Consider the following 24,377-nt stretch of genomic DNA (forward strand, 5'->3'; position numbering starts at 1 on the left):
AACAACCAAGAGATGAAAACATTTTAATATTAAATTTATTTAAAAAAGTGAAATTCAGCTGTGAGGTGACAGTCCTTATCTGGCCAACATAACAGTAAGTTAATGTAAACTTAATATCAAGGTAGCAACTCATTGTTTAAAATCTTTGTGTTAAATACTATTCTATAAATGTTATCAGTTTTTAGGAAGTAAGAGAAGTAAAACTATTAAAAATTCATGCACAGCAGTAATTGAAAGAAGCCCTTTTTGTTGGCCTACACACACACACCTGTGGTTTCACTTATGCAGTCATCCAGAAATCAAAGTAGGAAATGCCTTGCCTACTTTTGTGCAACCAATTTCTAACATTTTTGTTCAACTTATGGTTTCTAGCTTTTTTTTTTTTTTTAAATTAAAAATACGAGGTAAGAATTTCAAAGGTAGTACTTCAAAGGAACCCGATAGGAGCCTAGGTTCATTTCGGAATCCATTTCTGAATCCTGATGGCACAATTTATCGTATTATAAATGGGCACAAGAATTTAAAAAACTTGAGAGAAAATATAGTAGGAAATCAATATAGAGGTGCCTCATCGCAACGGTCCCCAAAGCAATGACCTTCCAGTTTGTAGCCTGATTCTCCTCCAACCCAGCACTGTGGCCGCTAACCTGGGAGCAGGCAGCACAGTAGCGTGAGGCAGTCAGAGGACTGAAAGCACGGGTTCTAACCCTAGTGGATCCATTTCTTGGCTGTGTAACCTTGAGCCAAGCACTTAATTACTCGATGCTTAAAAGCTTCTTCGTCTGTAAAATGGCGCTCATCCCATCTCGGCAAGGGTGGAAGAGCAAAATCACGTCCATGAAGGCATTTCGTTGTTGTTGTTTCAATTTAGATGTCCTAGACTAATGCAACATATTACAATCCACAGTCTGGAGTATAAATTAATATGCTTCTATTTTATTTCCATTTCTCAGCTGACATCTTTACACAATTTTACAGCATTGGCAAATGGCACGAAAATGTGCTCCAAGCATAATGAAGCTTCTCATACCATTTTTCCTGCTGCTGCAGGACAGGATGTTGCACCCAACAGTGTAGAAGCATCAAGGATGGGGCTGTCGAAACATACCAAGGACCTTCAACACCAATCGATGCAGATGAAGGGCCAGCTATAAACTTCTGCATGCATGCAGGCTGCATTTTGTGGCATCAGCTATTTCCAGCATTGCTAATATACTGTAGGCATATACATATGTATGTATATGTAGATATAATATATGTGTCTATATATATATCCATTTCCCTTTTCTTTCTTTTGGTTGTAAAACAGTACAAAGACCCAAGATTATGCATGAAATGGTCACAGCACAATGCAAAAAGTAAAGTGTCCCCTACAACCCAGGTGGCCCAGGGCATCTTGGAATTTGCTTTGCTATATAGTTCGGCTTACACCAGCAATTCTGTCGTCATATGTGGTAAACGCACAGAGCTCAGCATCATCAATTTGCACCATAAATGGATCGCGTTGAATCCATTAAGAAATTTCTGCCATAGATTACTTACTAACATGCCACATATGCACAATCTAGAATTCTTGTAAATGAGTCTGATGTGTTAGCATAAATCCAGGGCTATTTTGACAAGCTTCGGAAAAACTAATGGTTTTTTGCCAAGAAATGTTTAAAGCTTGCCTGAAACTTTAAAATACATCCATTTTGGCAGGCTGCTTTTGAAAGTTTTTAATGGCTATGCTAATAGCTTATGGTTCTTCAGCAAGACGTGGTGTCCGGTGGAGAGCGGGGTACCTGCTTCTCACAGCAGTAAATACCAATTCAGATGGCACTTAATTGGCCTTCTCTGCCCAAGGGGCCACATGCTGACTCCTTTGCTACATTTACCTGTAGTCTGTGGGTTATGTGAAACTTGATTTGGCTCTAGATTTTTTCACATGCTATTAACCATACTGAACTTTGCTTTTGTAACAAACACACCTATATGTCAAAGCCAAAACCTCCTTCACCTAAGTTTGATTTTGATTCAACTGCTATTTTCTAGGGCACAATTTAAAATAGGATCAGAGAATGCTGGCTGAACCAAGGTCAATTTTTAAACTTTAAATATTTTAATAATCATTTTCTTTTAAATAGTTATTCTTATATGTCACAAAATTCAATTTTCTGAAACAGATCCCACTTACGAGTAAACTGTGAAACCGTTACTCCACAAACATGGATGGAACACAGAATGACTCAATTTACCATCTTTGATGTCTTTTTTTCCTTCATAACTCTCCAAAATCTATGCTGGCTAATTACAGAAATAAGAGCGCGTGGGTTTTTTTTGTTTGTTTGTTTTTGTGTTTGTTTTTCCTTGAAAGCACTGAGAATCAAAACCTGGACGCCAATTTAAATTATTTTGAACATACAGTCTGCTTATCAAACAAAACCGTCATGAATTTGTAAACAAACTCTATTTACAAGACTGGTCATTTGTGGCATATATAACGTATTTTTAAACATTTTGCCTTTTATTAAGAATTTAGGCAAGAACTAAGAGACGGTATATACCAAATGTTTATAATGAACACCTAAAATTAGCTGCATTTTTGACCGGTCAAAACCCCTGCACGATGGAGACCCAGTGAGAATTGCTTGTGTAAATATCATTTTAGTAGCTTTAGAAACGGAGCCGCGACAACTCTGGAGCACTTATAAATGGCATCGAAGCATTCTGCTGCTCATCATAGAGAGAATGTGTAGGCCAACAAGAGGTATCTTTGAAACCCCATGCTATTAAAGCACCCACCACAGCCCTCACGTACACACGATTCCCACTGACCTCAATGGGAAAGCCACGTGCGTAAGGGCTGTTGGACCGAGCCCTATTAGAGTTGGTTTTTAAGAAACAAAGCTGTAAATTAGCAAACCTGGTTGGCTGTGGCTGTTGCAGCGAAGGGAACACTTGTGGCAGATGTTGTTGCTGCGGACACAGTGGCTGGCGTAGCACCGTGCACCATGGGAACTTTCGGAGGGAAAATCAGATAAGCAAACATACAGAAGAGTGTAGCAATATGGAAACCATGGCAACATGGAGGCGATAATTGGGCATGGTATTTATCACAGCAATAAGCCATGTGACGGGACATCATCACCAGCGAGTGACATGCAATCACAGCGCAAAGCAGGACAACATTCCAAGGAGAGAAGGGGAAGGGGGATGAAAGAGAAAAAAAAGGGGAAAAAAAGCTTGTTACCATCAAATCAAGAAAATTGACACAACAGGCTTAATTTGCTACGTCAAAAACTAGAATTTTATACAGTGTTCACAGTCAGACATTCAAAATCTACATCAAAATACAGGTCTTTACTTCATTTATACAGTTATCTGTTTGAATGAATGTATTTTTTATTTATTATTATAAAAATACACAATATATTACTTTTACGATACAGATTTTTTTTTTTTTTTTACACACCAGAACTCATAGTCCAATCAAAATCCACCAAAGGTGACTAAAGGAAACTTGTGTGTAAAGAAAACATTTATGTGAGTCCATGTCAATTAAATAGAAAATGGCATTTAATTGACAGGTGTTAGTAAAAGGGAAATGGACTTGCCCAATAGATATAAGTTAAAACTTAGCAGTGGATTTTGAGGGGCTGTGAGGTGCACCATAGGTTTAAGATAATCAAGAAACAAAGCTGGGACCTACCAACACTTGTAGCGGGTGTCATGCACAATATTGAGCCTGCCCATCATGCATTGCAACAGGAAGGTGGATTTGAAAAGGGAAAAGAATTAAAACATCCCATCACACGTGTCATTAGGAAATTCATTTGAACAAAGAAGAAAAATTGTTATTATGGGAACAGTGGCATGTAACTGTCAGCACAATCAAATCATACAATAGCACAGTGATCAATTAGAACTAGTCTCAAGTGAAGAATAAAAGCCAGTTTAACTGTGTGCTGGTACACTTTGTTTCTCTTGATCGCTGCCTAAAAATAAAGGTATTTTGGGAAAAGTTCGGACTTGCTTCATTCTTTTAAAAATCATATTGTAATTTGTTTTGTTTTAATCTGGTTACTAGCCATCTGGCGGCTTTGCTATTTCTGACTTTAACATATGACTGTATTGCACATTTTCTTTATATTGCCCACATGTTAAATAATTAGAGAAATTATTTCTTACTAAAATGCTAGATAATCCAATGCACAAAACTGGCTTAACGATGTAATAAAACCAAAATACTCATTTTCATTCCCTTGGTTTTATTTCCCTGCTCACTCTAGCAGCAACCACACAGACATGGAAGGGGTGGCGATCATCCATCCGTACAGGGATTTTATTTGGAGGGATACCAAGCAATAAATTATGCATAAAGAGAAAGTGAAACTTCTGCATTGCCTTTGTTTGGAATTTAAATGTAGAAAAAACCTTTAGAGGGGATTTACTTATAAGTCTCAAAGTGGTTTGCTTAATAGGTAGCTGGGGAAACAGACTGGTTTTCACTGCTGGGTTAGACCTTCAGGACTTCCTGGAAGAGCAAATGTTCTAGAAAATTGCACATACAAAAAATCGTTGATTAGACTTCAGTGAAAACCCTGAATGGGAGATAATGAAGATATGTGCATCGCATATGGGGGGTTAACAGTGATGTTTCCATCGTTCCAACCATGGTGTTAAAGTATTATGTATATAGGCCCCGTTCTCTTTTACATATAAACAGTACAAAATGTAATTTTTTTTTTTTACCAAGCACAGGGCACTTCCCCACATAAAGAACTACTGTTCTTTCTCTGAGATTATTTTAGATTTCTAGGTTTTAAAATATCAAATGATTTTATATTTCTATCTAAATCTTGGCACATCCTATTTAAACACTAGCAGCATCTGGGATGAACATTTGTTAGAAAAATATCTGCCAATTGAGTCTTGTCATAGATGGCCCTACAAAACAAAGCTGCCATTGAGAAACACAGATTACTGAGCTGGCATCCCCGTAACAGCTGCAATTAGTCTGTTATCACAACTGGACCGTGGGCACAATGATCAGTGATTCAGCTCGGCCAAGGAGCAAGGGAGGCATCCTCTCAGGTGCAGTGATACTACCCTGAAAGGCATTTTTTTTTTTTTTTTTTGAGACACTTCAAGATCTCTATCATTTGCTACTGCTACCGAGTCAAAGACTTGTGAAAGACAACAACAAAAACAGACCAGTAATAACAAAGACGTTAACTGGAGACAGTAGAGCAAGCGAAATTTAATCCTGGGTCTAGATCCTGTGAAATCATTATCCTCTCAAGGTGGGGCACGAGGACTGGGAAAGAGAGGAATGAGAGAATGAATGAAAAACAATAATGTGGTATTCAAGGAATATTAAAGCCAGTTTAAATACTGTACAGGTCCTATGTTTTAAATTTACTCTTTGTTATTATGCTGCAATTTGCCTATTCTATTTCATCCCATGCATAATTTAGCCTGCACATGCTGAAAATGAGTTAACTCTCCTATCTGTCTAAAGCTTCTATGATTTGAATTTTAGTTTGAGTTATCTTCCTCATTACCATTATAACCAGTGCACACAGTTTTGAGAGGGATTTGCAGCAAATAAACATAAGGCAGCAATGAAAACGCTAGCCAGGTGCAATAACTCACAAAAATGAAGACATAATGCTGTAGGACCCACTTACCAAAACCAAAAATCACTTTGAAATGACCGTAATATCCATCTTTACATCAAATTGGGTTGATTTACTAGTAACAATGCACAAATAGCCAATTGAAATTTTTTTCTTTAATTTTCAACACAAGGCAAATTTTAAGTGAATGTATTTGTCAATTTCAAATTTCCCCTATGAAGATATTTGCATAGCAGAATGATGTGTTTTTGAGGAATGCATTACTGTTTGAAGATGCAGGGAAAACAAGTAGGAAGGTAATTCACAAATGCAATACATGCACAATTAAAAATACTTCAAGGAGAAGGGAAAGTAGAAGAGAGAAAAAGGATTTTAACGGAGACTTGGTTGGAGGTTTGAATGTGGATGTGGTAATTCAAGCCTATGTACGGCTAGAAGTATAAAGCTGATTTAGGGTCTTCTAAAATTTGTATCATTTAGGACTAAACTTGTGTCATTTAGGGCTCAAAGTTCACAATCAATTGAATTATTCTCAAAATTGATATCCAAAACAGCAACAGCTTCATACAGTTTGTTTCTATCCAATGTTTTGAATTCTATTCAATTACACTACTGAATTCAAGAAATAACAAATAAAACCTAGCACTTATTACATTCCAGGCTTTATTCTAAACTCTTAGACCTGCCTATGAAAGTGCTTTAAGAGAGTGTTATATGAAATTGCTTAAAACTCATTTAAACCCAACCTTATGAAATAATTACCATTAGTATCCCCATTTTATAGATTAAAAAAAAAAAACACAAGGTATGGAGAGAGATTATAACTTGTGGTGGAACTGGATTTAAACTCCCAAGCCTGATTTATAATCACTGTGCTGAGTTTCAAGTAAACCATCTGCATTAATTTCATTAATTGTAATAAAAGTGACAAGCTGGGAATTTTTTTTTCTGTTTTCAGCCCCTTGCACCTCCCCTCTCACTCCCACCCCCACCCCCAAAGAAAATTTCCTGGCCTTCTGTTGCTTTCTATCTGGTAAGTTGCAACACAAGCCAAAGCTGAAGTTGCTTAAAGCACATATATTTTTAGATGGTTTTAAATCACAAGCCCACACTGAGGGCAATATACTAGGAGGAGAGAAGAGAGGTGTGTTTCTGAGGTTAGGAAGTAAGCACAAATGGTGAGGGAGAGCAGGGAGAAAAATTCCTCAAGATTCAGAGGAGAGGAGTCTGCAGGGTCGTGAGTAGTTGGACACATGGCCTGTTCTCCCACAACCACGCCACAGGGACAGGCTGTCAAGGGAATGGGCTGCTTATGAGGCTAAGGCCTTCAGGCCCTCAGGCAGGCATGCCTGCACCCAAGGCAGCCTCAGGAACTCTGGAGTGCCTGCCTCGCTGAGACCCTGTAAGCATGGGCAAGGATCACACCAGCGTGACCAGTGCTCGCTAAAGATGGAGAAGGGGCAGCCTGTCTACCCTACTGGACCTCACAGGACCTCTCTTTGAGGGTGGGGATGGGAGGGAGGAGATGTGAGAAGGGGTTTCTGGAATCCTAGCAATGTCTGGTATTTCTATCCAACACAGTGAGCTTAGAGTTTAGAGGTGGACTTAATTTAAATTCAAGAAAATAAACTGATGTACATAACAGTGACATTTCTTACCTACTCTAATCTCGGGGCTGAAATTCCTACCTACAACCTAAGTAGACCCAAGATTATGCATGATCTGTATGAATATTCAATTTAGTCTTAAAGGGTGAAGATTTAAAAAAAAAGTAGTATATATCTAAAACTTAAAAAAAAACTTGAATGTGAACTTAATCTAGTATTTGCATTTATTTTTAAATGAGATGGAGGGTATGAAACACCAGTAATGGAGTCAGGTTATCAATAAGGCCCCATTCATCTTTTAGGCCAAATCATTTTTTAGGACTTCATGTAAAGAGCTCACAGATGTTAAGAGACTGACTGAGACCCCCCGCCGACCCGATTTCAAGTTCTAGCTAAACCTTACAAGCCATGCAACTTGGAGCAAATCACTGGACCTCTCTAGGCGCCAAATTACTCATTGGTAAAATGGGACTATTAATGCCAACCTTTCAGGGTTGTGTGAGAACAAATGTGAGATAATGTATATAAAATATCCAGTGTAGTATGGCACAGAGCAAACACTCAACAGAGGTAGCTCTTTTGAACAAAATGTGTGAAACAACTGGGCCAGAAGCTGTAGGGAGTCATGGAGCTTGGAACTGGACAGCATGCAGACCTTCTAAAGGACTGACATTTTGTTTTTAGTTAAACACTCCTAGACAAATATTTCTGGATTCTAGATTTAGCTCCTGGGTCATAAGTTTGTAATCCCTAGTGTCAACACTTGTCTACCATGTGGCATTGATTCAATGAATGGATGAAGGGGTGGGTGGGTGGATGGATGGATCAATGAGTGGGTGGATGGGTAGATGGATGGATGGAAAACGGGGAAGGAAAAGAGGAAGGGAGGGAAGGGGGGTGAGAGACAAAGGAGGGAAGGAGGATAAGAAGGAAGAAGGGATAGATGGTTGGAAGGATTGATGGATAAATGGATGCATGCATGCATGGAGGGATGATAGATGGGTAGATGCCACGTTAAGTCCACTTTTGTTATTAAAAGTTATGATATATAGTAATTTTTTTTTAGCTAGCTACCTGGCTTGCCACTGAAGCCCGATCTTTTGCTGGCAACCTAGTCTGTATACAATCACCTCCTCTAATGATTTAGACAACTATGCTTCACCGTAACTTCAATGGAATAGACCTACATACCACTGAAGTTATTAGTGAAGCAAGAGACTACAGAGCTCTAAAACTCTAAGCTACAAAAAAATAAATAACTTCTATATTCTTTACAGTTCCAATAGAGCCTTCAGAATATACCTTCCAAATTATTATATTGTGGGCAGTTAGGATGCTCTGATCATATAATTCATCTGTATGTCTGCAGAATAACATAGTCTTTGGAAAATAAACTTCCTTTTCTCCCAGGTATTATATATGAGATTACATCAATTTGTGGCAGGACGGAGTTCCTGTAGTTCTTAAAGAGCATTTAAAAACTGAATTAGTTGGAAAAATTTTAAAAATTGAGAAATTTCACGTATAAACATCCAAATGAGGTGAATAACTAGAAAAAAAAAAAAAAAGTCACAAGATCTGGCAACCCTGGACATCAGGGCCACTGCATTAGATTGTGCAGGCTTGCATGGGAGGCAGAGACACAACTACCCTATAAAGTAGATGGAGCCACAAAGGATGTGCAGTGTATAACAGGTACAACCTGCCAGGCAGATATTCCTCTGAGGCAATTAAAGGCTAAGTCAAAACATTCACCGTCCCCCTTTAGATTGGGCCTGTGCTCCCCAGTGCCTCCCAGGCCCCACAGTTCCTAATTTATTTCTTGTTCCATTTGTTTATGTTTCCTGCCTGGCCCCTAAGGCATTTTAGTTTACATTCCCTGCATTACATTTCTTTCCCTTCTGGCTGGCTGACAAAGTGGTTTGGCAGAAGTAAAGACGGGTTATCCATTTTAACCTTCTAATGTCATACAGCCAATTTTTTTGTACTCAAGCACATATGACAAATAATGACAATAGTTTAAAAGAATGACTAAGGTTTTACCTACTTCTGATTATGTGACTAATAAAGGTTAAGCCCTTTAAAACTGGGTTACAAATAGGTGTAATTTTATATTACTATTGCAATAATTTCATATTTATTAGAAATATCAAGAACAGAATATAGAGTATCTCTGATGCAAAACTCATCATAAAAATGCAGATATATCTTAACATTTTCAGCACACTTCAATATATTGTGACACATTTTATTTAAATTACCAGTGCTTAGTTTCTAGAACAGAAAGATAAGTATGATTTTGAATTATGAATGTGTTTATTGTTTTTCCCTAACTTGATCCTTACTTAGCTTCTTTTGCTCTGCCTTATCCACACACTAAAAGCCTTTCTAGGAAGAGATTACTGTCATAAATATCATTGCATAAATTCAATTAATGGTTAAGCTTATTTAGAAAAGTCCTCAGTCATCAGAATGTTGTTGGAGAAACTAACATAAAACCCATGTAATAAGACAGAAATGTTAGATTTCCTTAAATAATATATGGAAGAAGTTAGATTCTTGTATTTTTAGATTTTAAAGACACTCACTTTGAATGGCAATGTTTTATTCAATGAAAATAAGTGGACAAAAATAATCTTTAATTTCTTCAAAGAGATTATGGTAGCTACCCACAATCTCTTTAAACTTTAGTGACCTGGCCATGGAAAAACTGATAGATTATTTATTGAAGATGGCATAAATCTAGGGGCATGGTAATTTTTATATAAAAGCAAAAAGATTAAATTCTGGAAATCTCCAAAAACCTATATATGTTGAGAAAAAAATTTTAGTCTTATAAAATATAGGAGAAATATATAAGATATAAGAGAGATTTTTCTTCTCTGAATGCATAAATACCTTACAGATCAAAATGATTTAATTTGTATTCTACAATGGACAAACCGCAACTTGCTAGATAGATCTTATTTCGTGGGTACAAACATTTTATCCACGGTGCCTAAGGCATATGCTATTTTAATTCATGGAATACTCCAGATACTCCAGTTCACTGAATGTTGCTACATATTCTACATCTGGATGGCCAGGTTTCGGAGATGCACTGTATAAAAAGTTGTGCTTAGCAGTAAAAATTACCGTGAATGTAATTTATTCTTTTGTTCATGATTCAAAAATAAATGATCACATTCCCTCGTGGCATTATGAACATAATGCATTTAAATACTGTCAATATAGGGTAATATACTAATGATGCTGGACCTCTGACCTACACACCTTGTCATTCATTTATTAATTTAATTAGTAAGATAAAATCATTTTATTAAATACATCTCTGAACCCATGGTAGTTATTTCAGAAACGTTAAGAGGGAAAGAGGAAAATGGGATTAGTCTCCAGTTAGTTGAATTCCAGATCATGAGAAGTTTAAAGTGTATTTTCTGAAATAATATGTATTTTTAGGTTTTAAGAAGTTTAATATGTATTTCTTCTTCTGTACAAAGAGTAAAAATAATAAATTTTCAAGTAATTAAATGACTGATTGTTTCTAAATTTTATACCCTCGTGGATAGCTCTAGAGTATGTTTATGTGACTAAGCTGAAATCAACTGAAACCACAAATGTATAACTCAATAGTAGATGTAAACTTCCCTGGGCACTTAGGAGAATTTCAATATTAGCTCAGGAGCAAATAATGATTTTAAGCAATGTACTGATTGGTACCAACAAGAGCACTTTTGAAGAACTCTGGAACACAGAGTCAGTTTTTGTTTTGTTTTGTTTTTGTTTTTATTCTCCACCTTGAAAACAAAAAGGCTGAAAAATAAAAATCAAAACTGGAAGTGTCATTTCATCAAATTCAGATTTACTCTATGGAATCATGAAGGCAAAGGGGTCTTACAGCAGGAAAGTGTCATAAAATAGCTTGACAGACATATAACAGTGTTGAGGAAGGAGGAAAAAAAAAAGAGAGAGAACTGTATTTCAATTCCAAATTACACAAACAAAAAGAAACATATAAAACATCACACTGATCTTTAATCCACTTCTCATTAAGCTAAAATTCTTAGTTTTGAAGAAAAACCACATGAGATACCTCAGGTAAGTTTCCACTGTTGACCACCTTACCTTTCACCTTATCTACGGCTAACAGCAAATTGAGGGCATGGCTTATCTGCTCTACCAGCACAACTCTCTGCAGCTCGTCAGATTCATTCATTAACAAGTTCAGACCCCTTACCTGGTGGGAGAAATGCTGTATGTTGTTGCAACTGCATGTTGGCTAGAGCCTGTTGGTATTGGAAAATACCAGTGTTAAAGACTGCGGTGGCACCGTTGGTTTTTTCAAGAGCAGGCCTCTTTGGTAATGGGGGAAGTACAGCTTGAGGAATTCCCTGTTTAGTGAATGAGTATAAAAAACAAATACCAGTAAAAAGAGAAAAAGAAAAAAGAAAAATCAGTTGAAGGCTAAAATTGTTAGGAAGCATGAGCAAGCAAGCAGCAGAGCACTGAACTACCCGGGGGGGGAAAAAAAGTCCAATCAACAAAAATGAAAGAAAAAAAAAAAAGGCAAGATAAAAGCTTTAAAGGAAGCATTATTTTTGTCCAAAAAAAAAAAAAAAAAAAACCCCAAACCAAACCAAACCAAACCAAACCAAACCAAACAAAACCCCCACTAGGACGAGAGCACATGTTATAATGTGTTAAAGTGTTTTAAGTCCCATAATGCTTCAGGCTTTCTGTGAGAAGCCACTGATTTGGGGAAAGAAGAAAAGCTGCACTGCGAGCTCCATGAGGATTGACGAGTATAAGCAATGTTAATTGTTAATTGTACAGAGTGACCGAAACAGGTAAAATAAAAACTATTTCCACTCTGCTCCTCCCCCCAGACCTACCTAAACATGCAAATATCCCAGAGCATGCAAGTTTTTTTTTTTTCTTAAACACTGAACTATAAATATTTAAAAATAAATAATTCTATCACTAAAGCCATGCTAACCAAACAGGTACATAAATATACAGTCAAAAATACATTTTTAATGTCCTTAAAGTATTTCACTAGAACATTCTACAATGTAGTTAAACTGAATGTGGGCTGCTGGGCTTTCGGAATCTTTCATGGTATGATATCTGTCCAGGTACTAATAGTATAGTCTTTCCACTAATTTTGTCAGGAAACCACACTCAGTTTTTCATTGTACTTTACAATTTTATAACAGAAAAAGGAATATATATTTTTAAATTGATAAAAAAAAAACTTGTATCTACAATAAAGCTACATGCCAAGCTAAAAGGTGAAAGGTCATAGTACCAGGTCAAAGGTTGCCTCGAGGGGTCGCTTCAGTGATTTGACAGCCGACTGAGTCTTAATTAGCAGGCAGCGAGCACATGATGGCAATGGGCCAGTGGGGTTCAAGCGCATTAACATAAACAGCAAGCAGAGGTGCATCATGGGGGCAGCAGTGCATTTTTGGGTAGGTGAGAAAAAACAAATAAAAAAACAAATCATCGGAATGCCATATACAACGAATAACAAGACTAAGCATGCACAATAAAGGCACTACTGAGTTGTTATTGGGAGGATAACTCCTCTTTGTAGTTAATTACAAACAAGATACTCTAACAGAAAAAAAAAAAAGAGTGAAAGGAAGAGAGGAGGAGAGAGTCTGCCTTCTGTATTTTTGCTCAAGTATCCGTAAACAAACACAGAAAAGACCTCTCTCGTGATTACTTTACTGTGCTGTGAATACCACACAGTATGTGTTATGAATATTTTCATGACTAAGTCATATATATTTATGTAAAAAAAGGACAACATTAAAACAGCTAAGCAAAGAACAAAGAATGGACTCATTAAAATCAGCTATTAGATCACATTAAAATTTACCTTAAGAATATAGGTATCTGCTCTAAAGGATCCAATCTCTAACTCCTTGAGTACTGCTGTCTGTCCTTCTCCTTTCTGTACGATGGCATAGCCAAGCTTCTCTAGTTTGACAATTATGTTTATGCCACAACATGATTTAAGACGATCTAGGTAGCACACGGTTGAAAATCTGGTGGCTAATCCTCAGAACAATTTTGCTTAAGCAATTCTCCTAAATAGTTCCAGATTATGTTCTTGTTAAAAGCCAGATATATGTAAAGAAGAGCCTCGATGTGCAAAAGAACACACCGAAGGGGAACAACGGCTGATTAGATGGCACACAGAAAAATAAGAGGACCGAAAATGGCAGTATCGTTAAGTTGAAAAAGGAGACGGGTGTTCTTTACAAAGCAGAAATTTCAGAAACCCTATATCCAGAATAAGACAGAGTAGTTAAGAGTTAGGCCAAGGGTAGGAGCAATCGGAACCATTTGAGGAGTTACCCTCACATCTGTGAATGGTTAACTTCATTATGTATTGTCAGGGATACCTGAACAAACATATCTTCAGCAAAAAAAAAAAAAAAAAAGAAGAAAGAAAAAAAATCGAAAGGTTAATAAAGGAACAGCTTGTAGTCAGATACAGTGGTTCAGTATGGCGGCTAGCAGAGACAGAGCCGGGGCCGCTACTCACCATGGCGGCTGCAGTGGCCGCAGCCTGAGCAGCTGCAGCCTGGTTGACCTGGTACTGGGCAGCCTTGATCTTGGCTTGCAGATGTGCGGGAGGGTGAAAGTATTTGCACTTTTCCCGTGAGCATCTCCCTTTGATGTAATCCATGCACACGGTGACTGTGTTGTCATTGGTGTCAATCATTGTGCTGTCAGCAGGATGAGCAAACCGACAGTCGTTTTCTCCTCTGTTGCAATTGCCTCGCTGGTACTCTCGACATACCTACGAGGTCATGAAGCGCAGGGGGCTCAGTCAACATGGGCAAAGAGAATCCTTCCGAGGATTTTGACTTAAAGTGCAAGACTGGGGGTAGAAGGCCACACGCAAAGGGGAAAAAGATCATTTGCAAAAAAAAAAGAAGGCACCGAATAACCTGAGTTCCTCAATGAGTGCACAAGTTATAACCCCAGCTCAGTAGGACTTCCATGAGAAAGAAAATGCATCTTTGATATGAATTAGGTAAGACATCCAATTTAAATTATGTTGATGTACTTATTAATTACCAAGGGAAAAACAGTAACTTTACAGTGAAGAAACCTGGCAGGCCCCACTTTAACCAAGTGATCAAAGTTAATAATGCCAAGAGGAAGACATAACGGCATCATGTACCCATTGATAGGACACACCGATAAAAAGGCCACCACATCACTTTCGTTGTATTATTGCTGAGACTGCATAACCTGAATTTAATCATGAGAAAACATCAGACAAACTGAAGTGGGGGAATGTTTTACGAAATAACTAATCAGTACCCTCTTAAAAGTATCAAGGCCGTGAAAGGCAAAGGACGATGAGATACTGTCACCGACTGAATGATCCTGGGGTCAGAGAAAGGATATTGGTAGAGAAACTGGTGAAATCTGACTGAAGTATGTAGATTGGCTAATAGCAGAATATCACCGCCAATTTGTTTTGTAAGTGATGACACGGTCGTGTGAGTAGTTAATATTTAGGTAAACCGGGTGACGGATAGGCAGGAACTCTTCATTCTATTTTTAAAACTTCTGTGCTATCTGAAATTATTTACAAGTAAAAGTATAAAAAGTAAAACTTCACAGCTTTTTAGTAAAATGTTTCCAAGGGCTGTTTCTGATCATTAGAGATTCACTTGGTAGTTATATGAAGCAGAGGGAAAAAGATTAGTTTTTGTTACTGTCTATTTGGTTTATATCTGTTAATTGTGGATGGAGTCCCTGGGGAAAGGGTGAAAATGGATCATTTCTCATGTGTCTGCTCAATTTTGACTCTTCCTATTAAAGTTTGTCATGATGGCTGCTCAAAATCAGGAAGCTGCCAACACCAGCTCCATTTGGGATAGTTTGACCTTTTTACCACAAGAGGGCCATCTAAAACACAGAATGTCCTTTTAATATTTTCATGCTCCTACTTTGTGCTTCAAGGAAAGTTTTTATTTTTCATGTATCTTTTCACAAACTGAGAAAATATACAGACCCCAAGCACTTTATTTTGGAGTACAGCAAGAAAGAGACACGGGAACCGTGTTATGATTTTAAAAGCAAAGGTTTTCTTGGATTTGTGTACATAAAATGATCACATTCAATTCTAGGTACTTTTCCCCATTATATCCATATCCCATTATTGAGCAAAGTGCTTCCTTTTAAGAAGACCGCTGTAATTCGTATCATGCTACATCTGAAAACGGGCATTATAAATGACATCTTGCACTATTTTTAAACCTCGAGCTAGCTGAAGCCTTGTATTCCATATACACAGCAATGAACCGACTTTATTCATCACCTCATTCATTTATTTAATTAAAAAAAAATTACTGAACAAATATTATAGGCCAGACACTCTGAGAGATATTAAGAATCCAAAGATGACTTAGGAAGTTACAGAGGACCCTCTTGTTTTTTCCTCATTGCGTCTGTCTTCTCGAACAGAAGAAAACAAGGCTAACCAGGAGTTTATAATTTGAAAAGTGAAAGTGATTAAGCTGTTCCCTTGAACTACTGTCCTCCACTCTAGCTGATCAGCTGCGGAGCTTTCTACACCACAAATCCCCAGTCCCTAACCAACACTTAACTGGATTAGGCTCAACAAAACATGTGTGACAAGAGAGACACACTTCACTGAGAACAAAAACTTCTCATGTATGTATACGAAATTTATGCTGAATTTATACTATCGTATGAACACAAAGGCTATCTTTGTGTTGAAGCAAATCCATGTCAATGCAGTGTCATACGACAGGAAACTCTACATGAATGCACACTTCTGGGGTTAGTTCTCCAGTAATTCTTGCTTTCTTGAACATGCTCACAAACAAACTGGCAACAGATGAGCTGACACCCTCCCTATCTGTCAATTTATCTTACTCTTTGCCACAATGACAAGAAAGATCTAAAAGTAGCCTATTTGTGGGCTCTTTAATAACTATTAAAATCTAAGATTCCTTATTTTCCCAAAAACAATTATGCCAGTGCCTGGTGCCAGACATTTGAGCGCCATTCTCCCAAAATACAACCTGAGTGCTGGGCTTTTGACTTTTTGTTTCTCTGTCTCAACACTCTTTTCACTTTCAGTGATATAAACCGAGATTTAGATTGCATACAAATGGTCATTCTAACACACCTCATTCCTTTCTGTTTGCTTCGTGCATGTGAGTCCGTGGTTGGTACAGGTTAAGGACTGGTTTATTAAACTTTTCCACTCTTTCCTCTCTTGCAAGATGTGATTCAGGAGAATTCTCAATGTATTTAAGGAATCCACTTGGAATTTGTCCCACAACCAGCCTTTTCGAAGGTTCAGAGGATTTAGTCAACTGCTTTGGCATGATCTGCATTTTTTACGGTCTTATTTTTTCCTAGTTTCAAGTTCTCCCAACATGAGAAATGGAACAGAATAAATACACTGAAATAGCTGTTCCCCCATTATTTCTGCTTTTGAAAAAATAAACAAAAAACAAAAAATCTCCTACGGAAACTTGTACTGCTGAGCAAGCTATCTGCCGGGGGGGTTAGCGAAGTGCGCCACATGCCAGATGTGCATCTGCATCACTGGTACCTACCTGAATAGAGCAAATTTCCCAAGGCTTTTAAGACATATTTTTGTCTAATGATCACCAATAAAACAGGATCTATCCCTTGACTGTCGCATTTGGGTTTGGCCTGGTTTCTCTGATGAACTCAAGAAAACTTTAGACTATGCTGATCCTCAAAAAAAAATCTCTTGGATATAGTATTATATTAGTAAATGAAATAAGTGGCTGACAAAATGTCAACAAATTTGATCGTATAATTCAAATCAGGATAAGAAATTGTATGATTTACCATACAGAGAAGTTAAAACACAACAGGTTTAAAATCCTAACAACACTGTGGTTCTTTTTTCTCTTCTCGTCCAGTCTTCTGCAGGTACACATTTTTCAAATAGTTGTAATGATGGTATAGCTTCTACTTGGTGACCTGTTTTTTGTTCAACAGTGTTCGTAAGCATTTTTTTTTTTACTCAATAGTGTCTGGCATGATCATTTGTGATGGCTGCATCAAATTCCATCAAATCGATGTGCATAATATAGATAACTCGTTCAGAGATCATTTAGATTATTTCTAGATGTTCTCATGTTACAAATAATATTGCAAACAGTATGTTCACGACTATAGATATTTAAAAAAACATCTTCTAAGGTTAAATCTGCGGAAATGGCATTAGTGGGTCAACAGATACAAGTACTTTTTATAGTTTGGTAAGTGGATTAAATAATTAGATTAATTAGATTAAAATAATTCCATCTATTTAGCTAAACACAAAATGTGTTGCAATCAAGAAAATGTTAAGTCTTTTACTCTTTAAACATTAAGGCAGGATTTGCTTTGTAAATCAGGTAAGTTTGACAAATTTTCATACAAAATAGTAAGAATCTGTTTTTACATTAAAACCCATCAAGTCAATAAAGATAGCCATTGAAAACATTTAAATACTAAATTCCATTTCGAGAACCACCTATGCAATAAAGTTTATAACTTTAAAAAATCAAAAGAAAAAAGTACTTAGAAAAACTTCCCAAAGAAATGTGAATTATTCTATGTAAACCTTTTCTTGTTAATTAAATAGCAGTAGTAGAGTGGAAAGAAAATAGAGTTTAGCATCAGAAATTGTGGGTTCTATCTAGTTACTATACTTACCAGCTATGGAATCATGAATACTGAGTAAAATAATGGATAGATGGTTGAAAACACATAATACAAATCTGATTAAAATAAACAGTTCTGTTATTTGACCTCTAGGGTTTTTTTGGTTTTGTTTTTTTTTTTTATGAATGTGACAAGCATATTTCAAAATGGTTAGAATAATAATAGGTTTTATAAGTAGTATTAAATTCAGCAATGTTCTGCAAGGTAAGGCATTGGAATTCTCAGAACATTAATGTCAATGTTTGAACTTATTCAAAACTGGACAGTCATTTGCGTGTTTGTTAAGGAGAGAACTCTTTGAAGTAATATGTTTTGTGCTCACCATATTTAACTCAGTCATGTTTGGAGAACAACTTCTAAAAGCAGGAACAGAGAGCTTATAACAGGAACAGGCACTATTTTAATATTTTAGAAAGTCATTTTAAAGTTTCATGACAAATATTATGGAGCTTATTATAAGCTTATATATATATATATATCAATATTTAAGGGGCTTATATACTCACACACACACACATACATCTGTGTGTGTGTGTGTGTGTGTGTATACCTGTTGTTCAATAATAACCACCACAGACTTTATTTTCCATTAAGCTTGAGCTATATGAAACTTTAAAAAAGGAGTACTGGATAATCAATAATTTTATCAAGGTATCCAGAGCATTAGTAGTCATGAGTATACAAGCTAATGCCAAGAATTATCTGTATTTTCAACTCAAAAAGGATTATAATCTCCACAGTTTAAAATTCTGGTGGTTATGGGTAATGATCTTAGCTGACTGTATAATTAATTCCCAAGATAGGTATCTGATAATGTCATATCTAGTTTCAATCTGTTATCAAATAATGTACAAATTTGGTCCATCTAAACTTCGGACATCAATGTCAGCTACCTCAGAGGATTTCTGTTAAGATCAAATGGGAATTGTCTTAGGGGCGCCTGGGTGGCTCAGTTGGTTAGGCGGCTATCTTCAGCTCAGGGTCATGATCCCAGGATGCTGGGATCGAGTCCTGCATTGGGCTCCCTGCTCAGCAGGGAGTCTGCTTCTCCCTTTCCCTCTGCCTACTTGTGCTCTCTCTATCAAATAAATAAATATTAAATAAATAATCTTAGAAAAATAAAATAAAAAAAATGGGGATTGTCTTTGAAATCTAAAAGGCAGAACCCCTCATTGTCATTAGGCCAGAGAACAGAAGCATATTTCTATAGATAATACTGCTAAGAGTTTGTCACCTTACCTCATGTAATTAAAAAAAAAAAATCTGAATGTATAGGAATGGCCAACTGAAAAAAAAACCTTCCATTAAATCCACTTCCAGATCTTCATTTATTCATTCCTATGAATAAATGCATAAACCGACAGGAAAATACACACAACTTTGAAACAAGCTCATCAATATGCCAAAATGCTGAAATCTGTAGTTACTTTTATTACTCTTTCTAGATAAATGAAGATTGGGAAAGTTTAGCTTTAAGTTGAAGGAAGAAATGAGTGGAAGAACAGCAAAAATGAGTGGCCAAGCTTAGTAATTACTGTATTTTAAACAACTTACAACTCTTTCCTCTCCCAAACAAAGCTCCAACTAGCTACAGGCAATAGTAACTGACGTACTAGATGTTTTAAACGGGATAGAACTAACTTTAAGGAGCCATTCTAAAGCCTTATGACAGATTTAAAAAATAAACCACATAGACCTGTGAGCATAAAACTCTTCATATTTCTTAGTAATTTTCTAAAGATATTCAAATATCATACAAGCAGTAGCTAATCACCCTCCACAAAAACACAAAATTACAATAATCCTATCAATAAGGCTCTTTCATTAAAAGCATCTGCTTTTCTAATCTTATTTTGAATCAAATGTCTTTTATATGCAATAGATCATGACAAATCCATTAAACTCCTATAAAAATCTCAAGCTAAGCATGCCTTCCACTACTACTTAAACCCTCATTTAGCTTTAAATGCTCTTTTTTTGTATGTAGTCAATCGGGACCATATTGTTTTGTGCCTGTATGAAAAAAGTCACTAGACTCTTCTGTGTCAATAAGGAAAGGAAGCGATCAGCATCCAATGGCCTAAATTAGGTACTCATGTCATGATCACGTCAGTAGAATAAAACTTTCGGCACAAGAATAATCTGTTTTGAAATAAACAAACTCCAACTGAAAAACATCAAAAGCCAAGTGGTGTGCCCACCTTTCCTGGAATATATCCTATGTTTATCTCATATAGACTGTTGATATAAAAATGATGCAGTTAACCAAATAGCAACCTAATATCTTCATCAGTATCTGAAATATACGGTCACCGGTTAGTTTTTTGTTTGATTAATGCTATTATGCAGTATAAATGACCTTAATAATTACCAGTTTACTTGAAATATTTCATTATGTGCACTGTGTTCTTAGCAACTTAACAAAATGTCAAATGTTAAGTGTATTACAGGAGGAGGCAGGTTTTTAATTGAGTCACAAATAACTGTACATAAGGTAAATAAATGATGAGAAGTTAAGACTTAAATAGCAGGTGTTGGCATCCTGTGGAATAAGTATTTTATAGACTATTTGCATTTAGAATCACCGGGCAGATTTGTGGAAAAAGACTCCCAAGCCCCACTGAAAACCTACTGCATCAGTCTATGCAGATGAGGCTCTGCATTTTTCACAATCGTCCAGGTGATTCTAATCACATTAAAACTTGAAAACCACTGCTCTAGGACTAGGGGCAGAACGAGATGCCATATTTTGTAGCTGGAATGCTCTAAATGGAAACATGTTCCCAAGGAGAATGTTAACAAATGTTAAAAATTCATCATGTTTTATCTTCTCTGTTGGATTACACTAAACTCTGAATAAAGGCATGTGTCTTTTTGTGATTAATTAATTAACTGGTTGACTAGCTCATTTATGCATTCATTTAACAAGTTATTGGGTATTATTTATGAGCTTGGCACTATCCTGATGTGGACCTTCTCTTGTTATGGATAAGACAGCAATTAAAAGGTTTCAAAGATATTCCTCACCATATTTTTTACTTGAAAGATGTTCACTAGTTCTCCCTTGGATATTGTTGCTCTTCAGAATAAAGTAAAGATATGACTGAAAACCTTAGTCCTTTCCAGTACCTACAGATTTTAACAATTTCTTAAAATAATCACTGAAAATAAAACTGCTGCCTGGAAATTACAAAAAGGTATCCCAAAGTCACAAAATGGAATTTTAAAAGCCTCATTTCAGTGACCAATATTTAAGAGATTTGCTCCTCTTTAGAGAATACCATAAATACTGAATTTTACAGTATAGAAAGTACACAGCTACAGTCTCCTAAAAGGTATCCAACAAACAATGGATAATAGGGATACGGATACAAAGTTTATGTGTGTGTTTTACATCTATATATTTAATAAAATGTGTAATATGTATTTGTATATTGAAATTAATGCAATATATTTAAATAGATTTATCTATTTAAATATAATATTTAAATAAAATTTTCAATAGCTTATAGCTGGCATGAAAAGCACAAAGACAACCTAAATATCCCTTAGAACATTCTAACTGGAGGTGATCTTATGGATTATCTCATTCAATCCCCTGATTTTATATGTATGGCATATGAAGCTCAGAAAAGATGAGAAACTTGACCCAAGGCTGCTCACCTAAATTAGCAAAATCGCTCTTCTTGGGTTCCTGTTGTTGGATTTAACATTTTTTGTAGCCTCACATCGGGTGCTGTAAATATGTGTCAGTTCTTCCAAACAGAAGAACTAGAACGCTGATAATCTATGGTATTTTGAATTTCCTTATGGTCTAACAATGTGAAGCAAAAAGAGAGAAAGAAGTGGCAAGAACAGCTGACAGATATTGAAACTAATGTAAGCTTTTTTTTCACCTTAAAAGGAACTCAAAATTCAAACATGTACTTCAGAGTTCCACGGGGAAAAACTATAGATTTAAACCCAAATAACTAAGCATGTGGCCAATCGACAAGTAAGTGCGCGCACTTACTGCCACGTCATTTAGATCCTTGTGTGCCGTGCACTTGGCACGAGGGGAAATAAGCGGGAGAGGGGCGTGTCTAAAATCTCAGTGCCGAGCAGAAAGCCACGCCCCTGAACCTCACGGGGCAATACGCTAACAGATTGTAACTGTGACGCTGGAGCAGATCCTCTTAGCCAGAAGAAGATAGGAAGCTGCCCTCCCACCGTCCTGCATTTAGATAAGAGGAATTCAGGTTGAGAGGAAATGAGAGTCATGTAGCAGTAGCCACTTGTGAGTCCAGCAACAGAAGAAAATACACAAGGTAGCTTCTCACAAAAAAAAAAAAAAAAAAGAAAAGAAAAAAGAAAGAAAGAAAGAAAGAAGACAGAAACCCCAAACCAATGATAAAAGTCATCATTTTAATTAAACACTATACAAAATACAACCGATTACGGACTACCTAAAACTGTGGGAGGATTAGTTTATAAGAGTTCTGACCACACAGCTCAGCCTTTAAAAAGATTTCAATAGAGATTTTTAAGTTTCCTAAATATCATCTCCTCCTAATAACTAATTCATTAATGTTCATCCCGGATTGCCTATTGGGTTCCCTTCAATCCACAATTATGCATTAGGAACCCAGGGTATGATTCGGAAAGATCGGGGCAGGAGGAAGGTGATTCATATGTTAAGCATCCGGTAATTTTTAAATATTTACAATTTCCTAGATTTCCTCCAATTTATCCACAAACGGCATCAGTTTACTAGTGAGCAAGTGCAACTGCACAGTGACAAACCACCCACAAGGCAAAGTGTATCTCTAGCACTCAGCGGTCCTTGGACCACAGGGGGTGTGCAACCAGGTCCCAAAGTCCTTACTGAATTCTCCGTATGGTCCTCTCTTCATTAGCAGCTTTTTTCAAAATATTCATGAAAGGTAAGAACTAAGTCTAAACAAACAAACAACTCTAAAGAATATACAGGAGCCAGAATCTCTTGCTTACTCTCTGTACTATCACCTGTATGGGAATGAGTTATACAATGTTTAAAAATGGAGTTCTACTTCATACCCAACTGGAACAAAGATCCTTTCTATGACTCATAGAACATATGGCACATAGTTGTGCCCCAACTTTCCCCCTAAATTTATTGCCCTGTAAGATGGAGTTAATGATAGTATCTTCCTCAGAAGATTGTTTTGAAGGTGAACTATGTGATGCATGTGATGGGTTGATGCCGCGTTTGGTAGATAGTAAATACCCCATAAATACCAACTATGGTTACTACCATCAAAAAAAGTGGTGGCAGTTATAACTACGCTGAAATCTGAGATCCTCTCTGCAGTGCATGTAGTGAAACCCCATAAACAAGAAATTGGTGCTTATTAAATGAATTCCTGCTCCACTGATAAATTATTAGTGTCAATTATGTTCACATTAACAGCCTTATTTTGCCTCTTTCTCAGTAATTAACAACACTCAAAACTTCTCAGCCCTAAGTATTGCCTCATCCTAACCAGGGAAAAGAAGAAAGAATCATTTTGTTTCTTAGTTGGACAAGAATGCCAGGCTTTAGAGCTTCACTGTACAGGGATGTTGCCATTTTTTTCTTCATCTAGAGCTTACCAAATCCATTAATTTATAGCCATGCTGAAATTCTGAACAACCACTTCAATATAAGAATTACATCCTTCATTTCTTTCTCATGCTGCAATAGCAAAGCACATACATCTGATCATCCTTGACTCTGAGACTTAGAGCATGATGCAATTTCCAATTTAAAAACTTTTTTATCAGAGCACACTTCACAAGCGAAGCTGCCTTGCTATTCCAACCAAAGTACAGTGAGGTCTGCGAGGAAACTTGCAGTAATAAATTTTAAAATGCTTGATACCTAGTCACTGAGCAAATTGTCGTGAGAACAAGTGTCAGGGGAGGAAGAGAATTTATTCTTAATAGACGTAACACCAACGATGAACATTTAGGGAACATGTGCTGTGTGCCAGACACTGGCCTAACTCTTTGAGGAAAGTGCCATTATTACGTCCACTTTAAGGATGAGGAACCTGAGACATAATGAGGTGAAGAGGCAATCTGACCCCAGGGTTCAAGTTCTTATCCACTGTCATACATAGGGATGCAGTGGCTTTTATACACATTCCATTTGTTAAACACAGCATACCTCAATTCTCGCAAAATGCTCCAAACACTAAACCAAAATCTCTGCTTCGATTTTTTTTTAACTTTTATGGCCACGGAAGAAGCAAACAAACAGCACACTTCGAAAATCAGAATGGAGTCCATAAAGAAACCAAGATCTATAAAGAACTTCTCTAACTCAAAACCCAAAAAACAAATAATCAAGTCAAAAAATGGGCAGAAGATATGAAAAGACACTTCTCTGAAGAAGATATAC

At 36.7% G+C, this 24,377-nt stretch overlaps 1 protein-coding gene across 15 annotated transcripts in view; it reads right to left on the reverse strand.

Moving 5' to 3' along the window:
* The window catches only part of MBNL1 (muscleblind like splicing regulator 1), a 201,574-nt gene that overhangs the window by 6,811 nt on the left and 170,386 nt on the right, over positions 1-24,377 (reverse strand). For 13 of the 15 annotated variants that reach the window (XM_028103157.2, XM_028103144.2, XM_028103147.2 and 10 more), the window contains 5 exons: positions 13,785-14,042; positions 12,537-12,590; positions 11,466-11,619; positions 3,692-3,727; positions 2,906-3,000 (listed from right to left, as the gene is read on the reverse strand). In XM_028103157.2, coding sequence (XP_027958958.1) covers positions 2,906-3,000; positions 3,692-3,727; positions 11,466-11,619; positions 12,537-12,590; positions 13,785-14,042 — 597 coding nt within the window. The remainder of the gene's footprint in view (positions 1-2,905; positions 3,001-3,691; positions 3,728-11,465; positions 11,620-12,536; positions 12,591-13,784; positions 14,043-24,377) is intronic. The other 2 variants (XM_028103146.2, XM_028103148.2) reach the window with 1 other exon arrangement.

This window comes from Eumetopias jubatus, unplaced genomic scaffold (assembly GCF_037043125.1).
Source record: "Eumetopias jubatus isolate StellerSeaLion01/CBP00866 unplaced genomic scaffold, mEumJub1_p1.0 scaffold_1, whole genome shotgun sequence".
Lineage (NCBI taxonomy): Eukaryota > Metazoa > Chordata > Mammalia > Carnivora > Otariidae > Eumetopias > Eumetopias jubatus.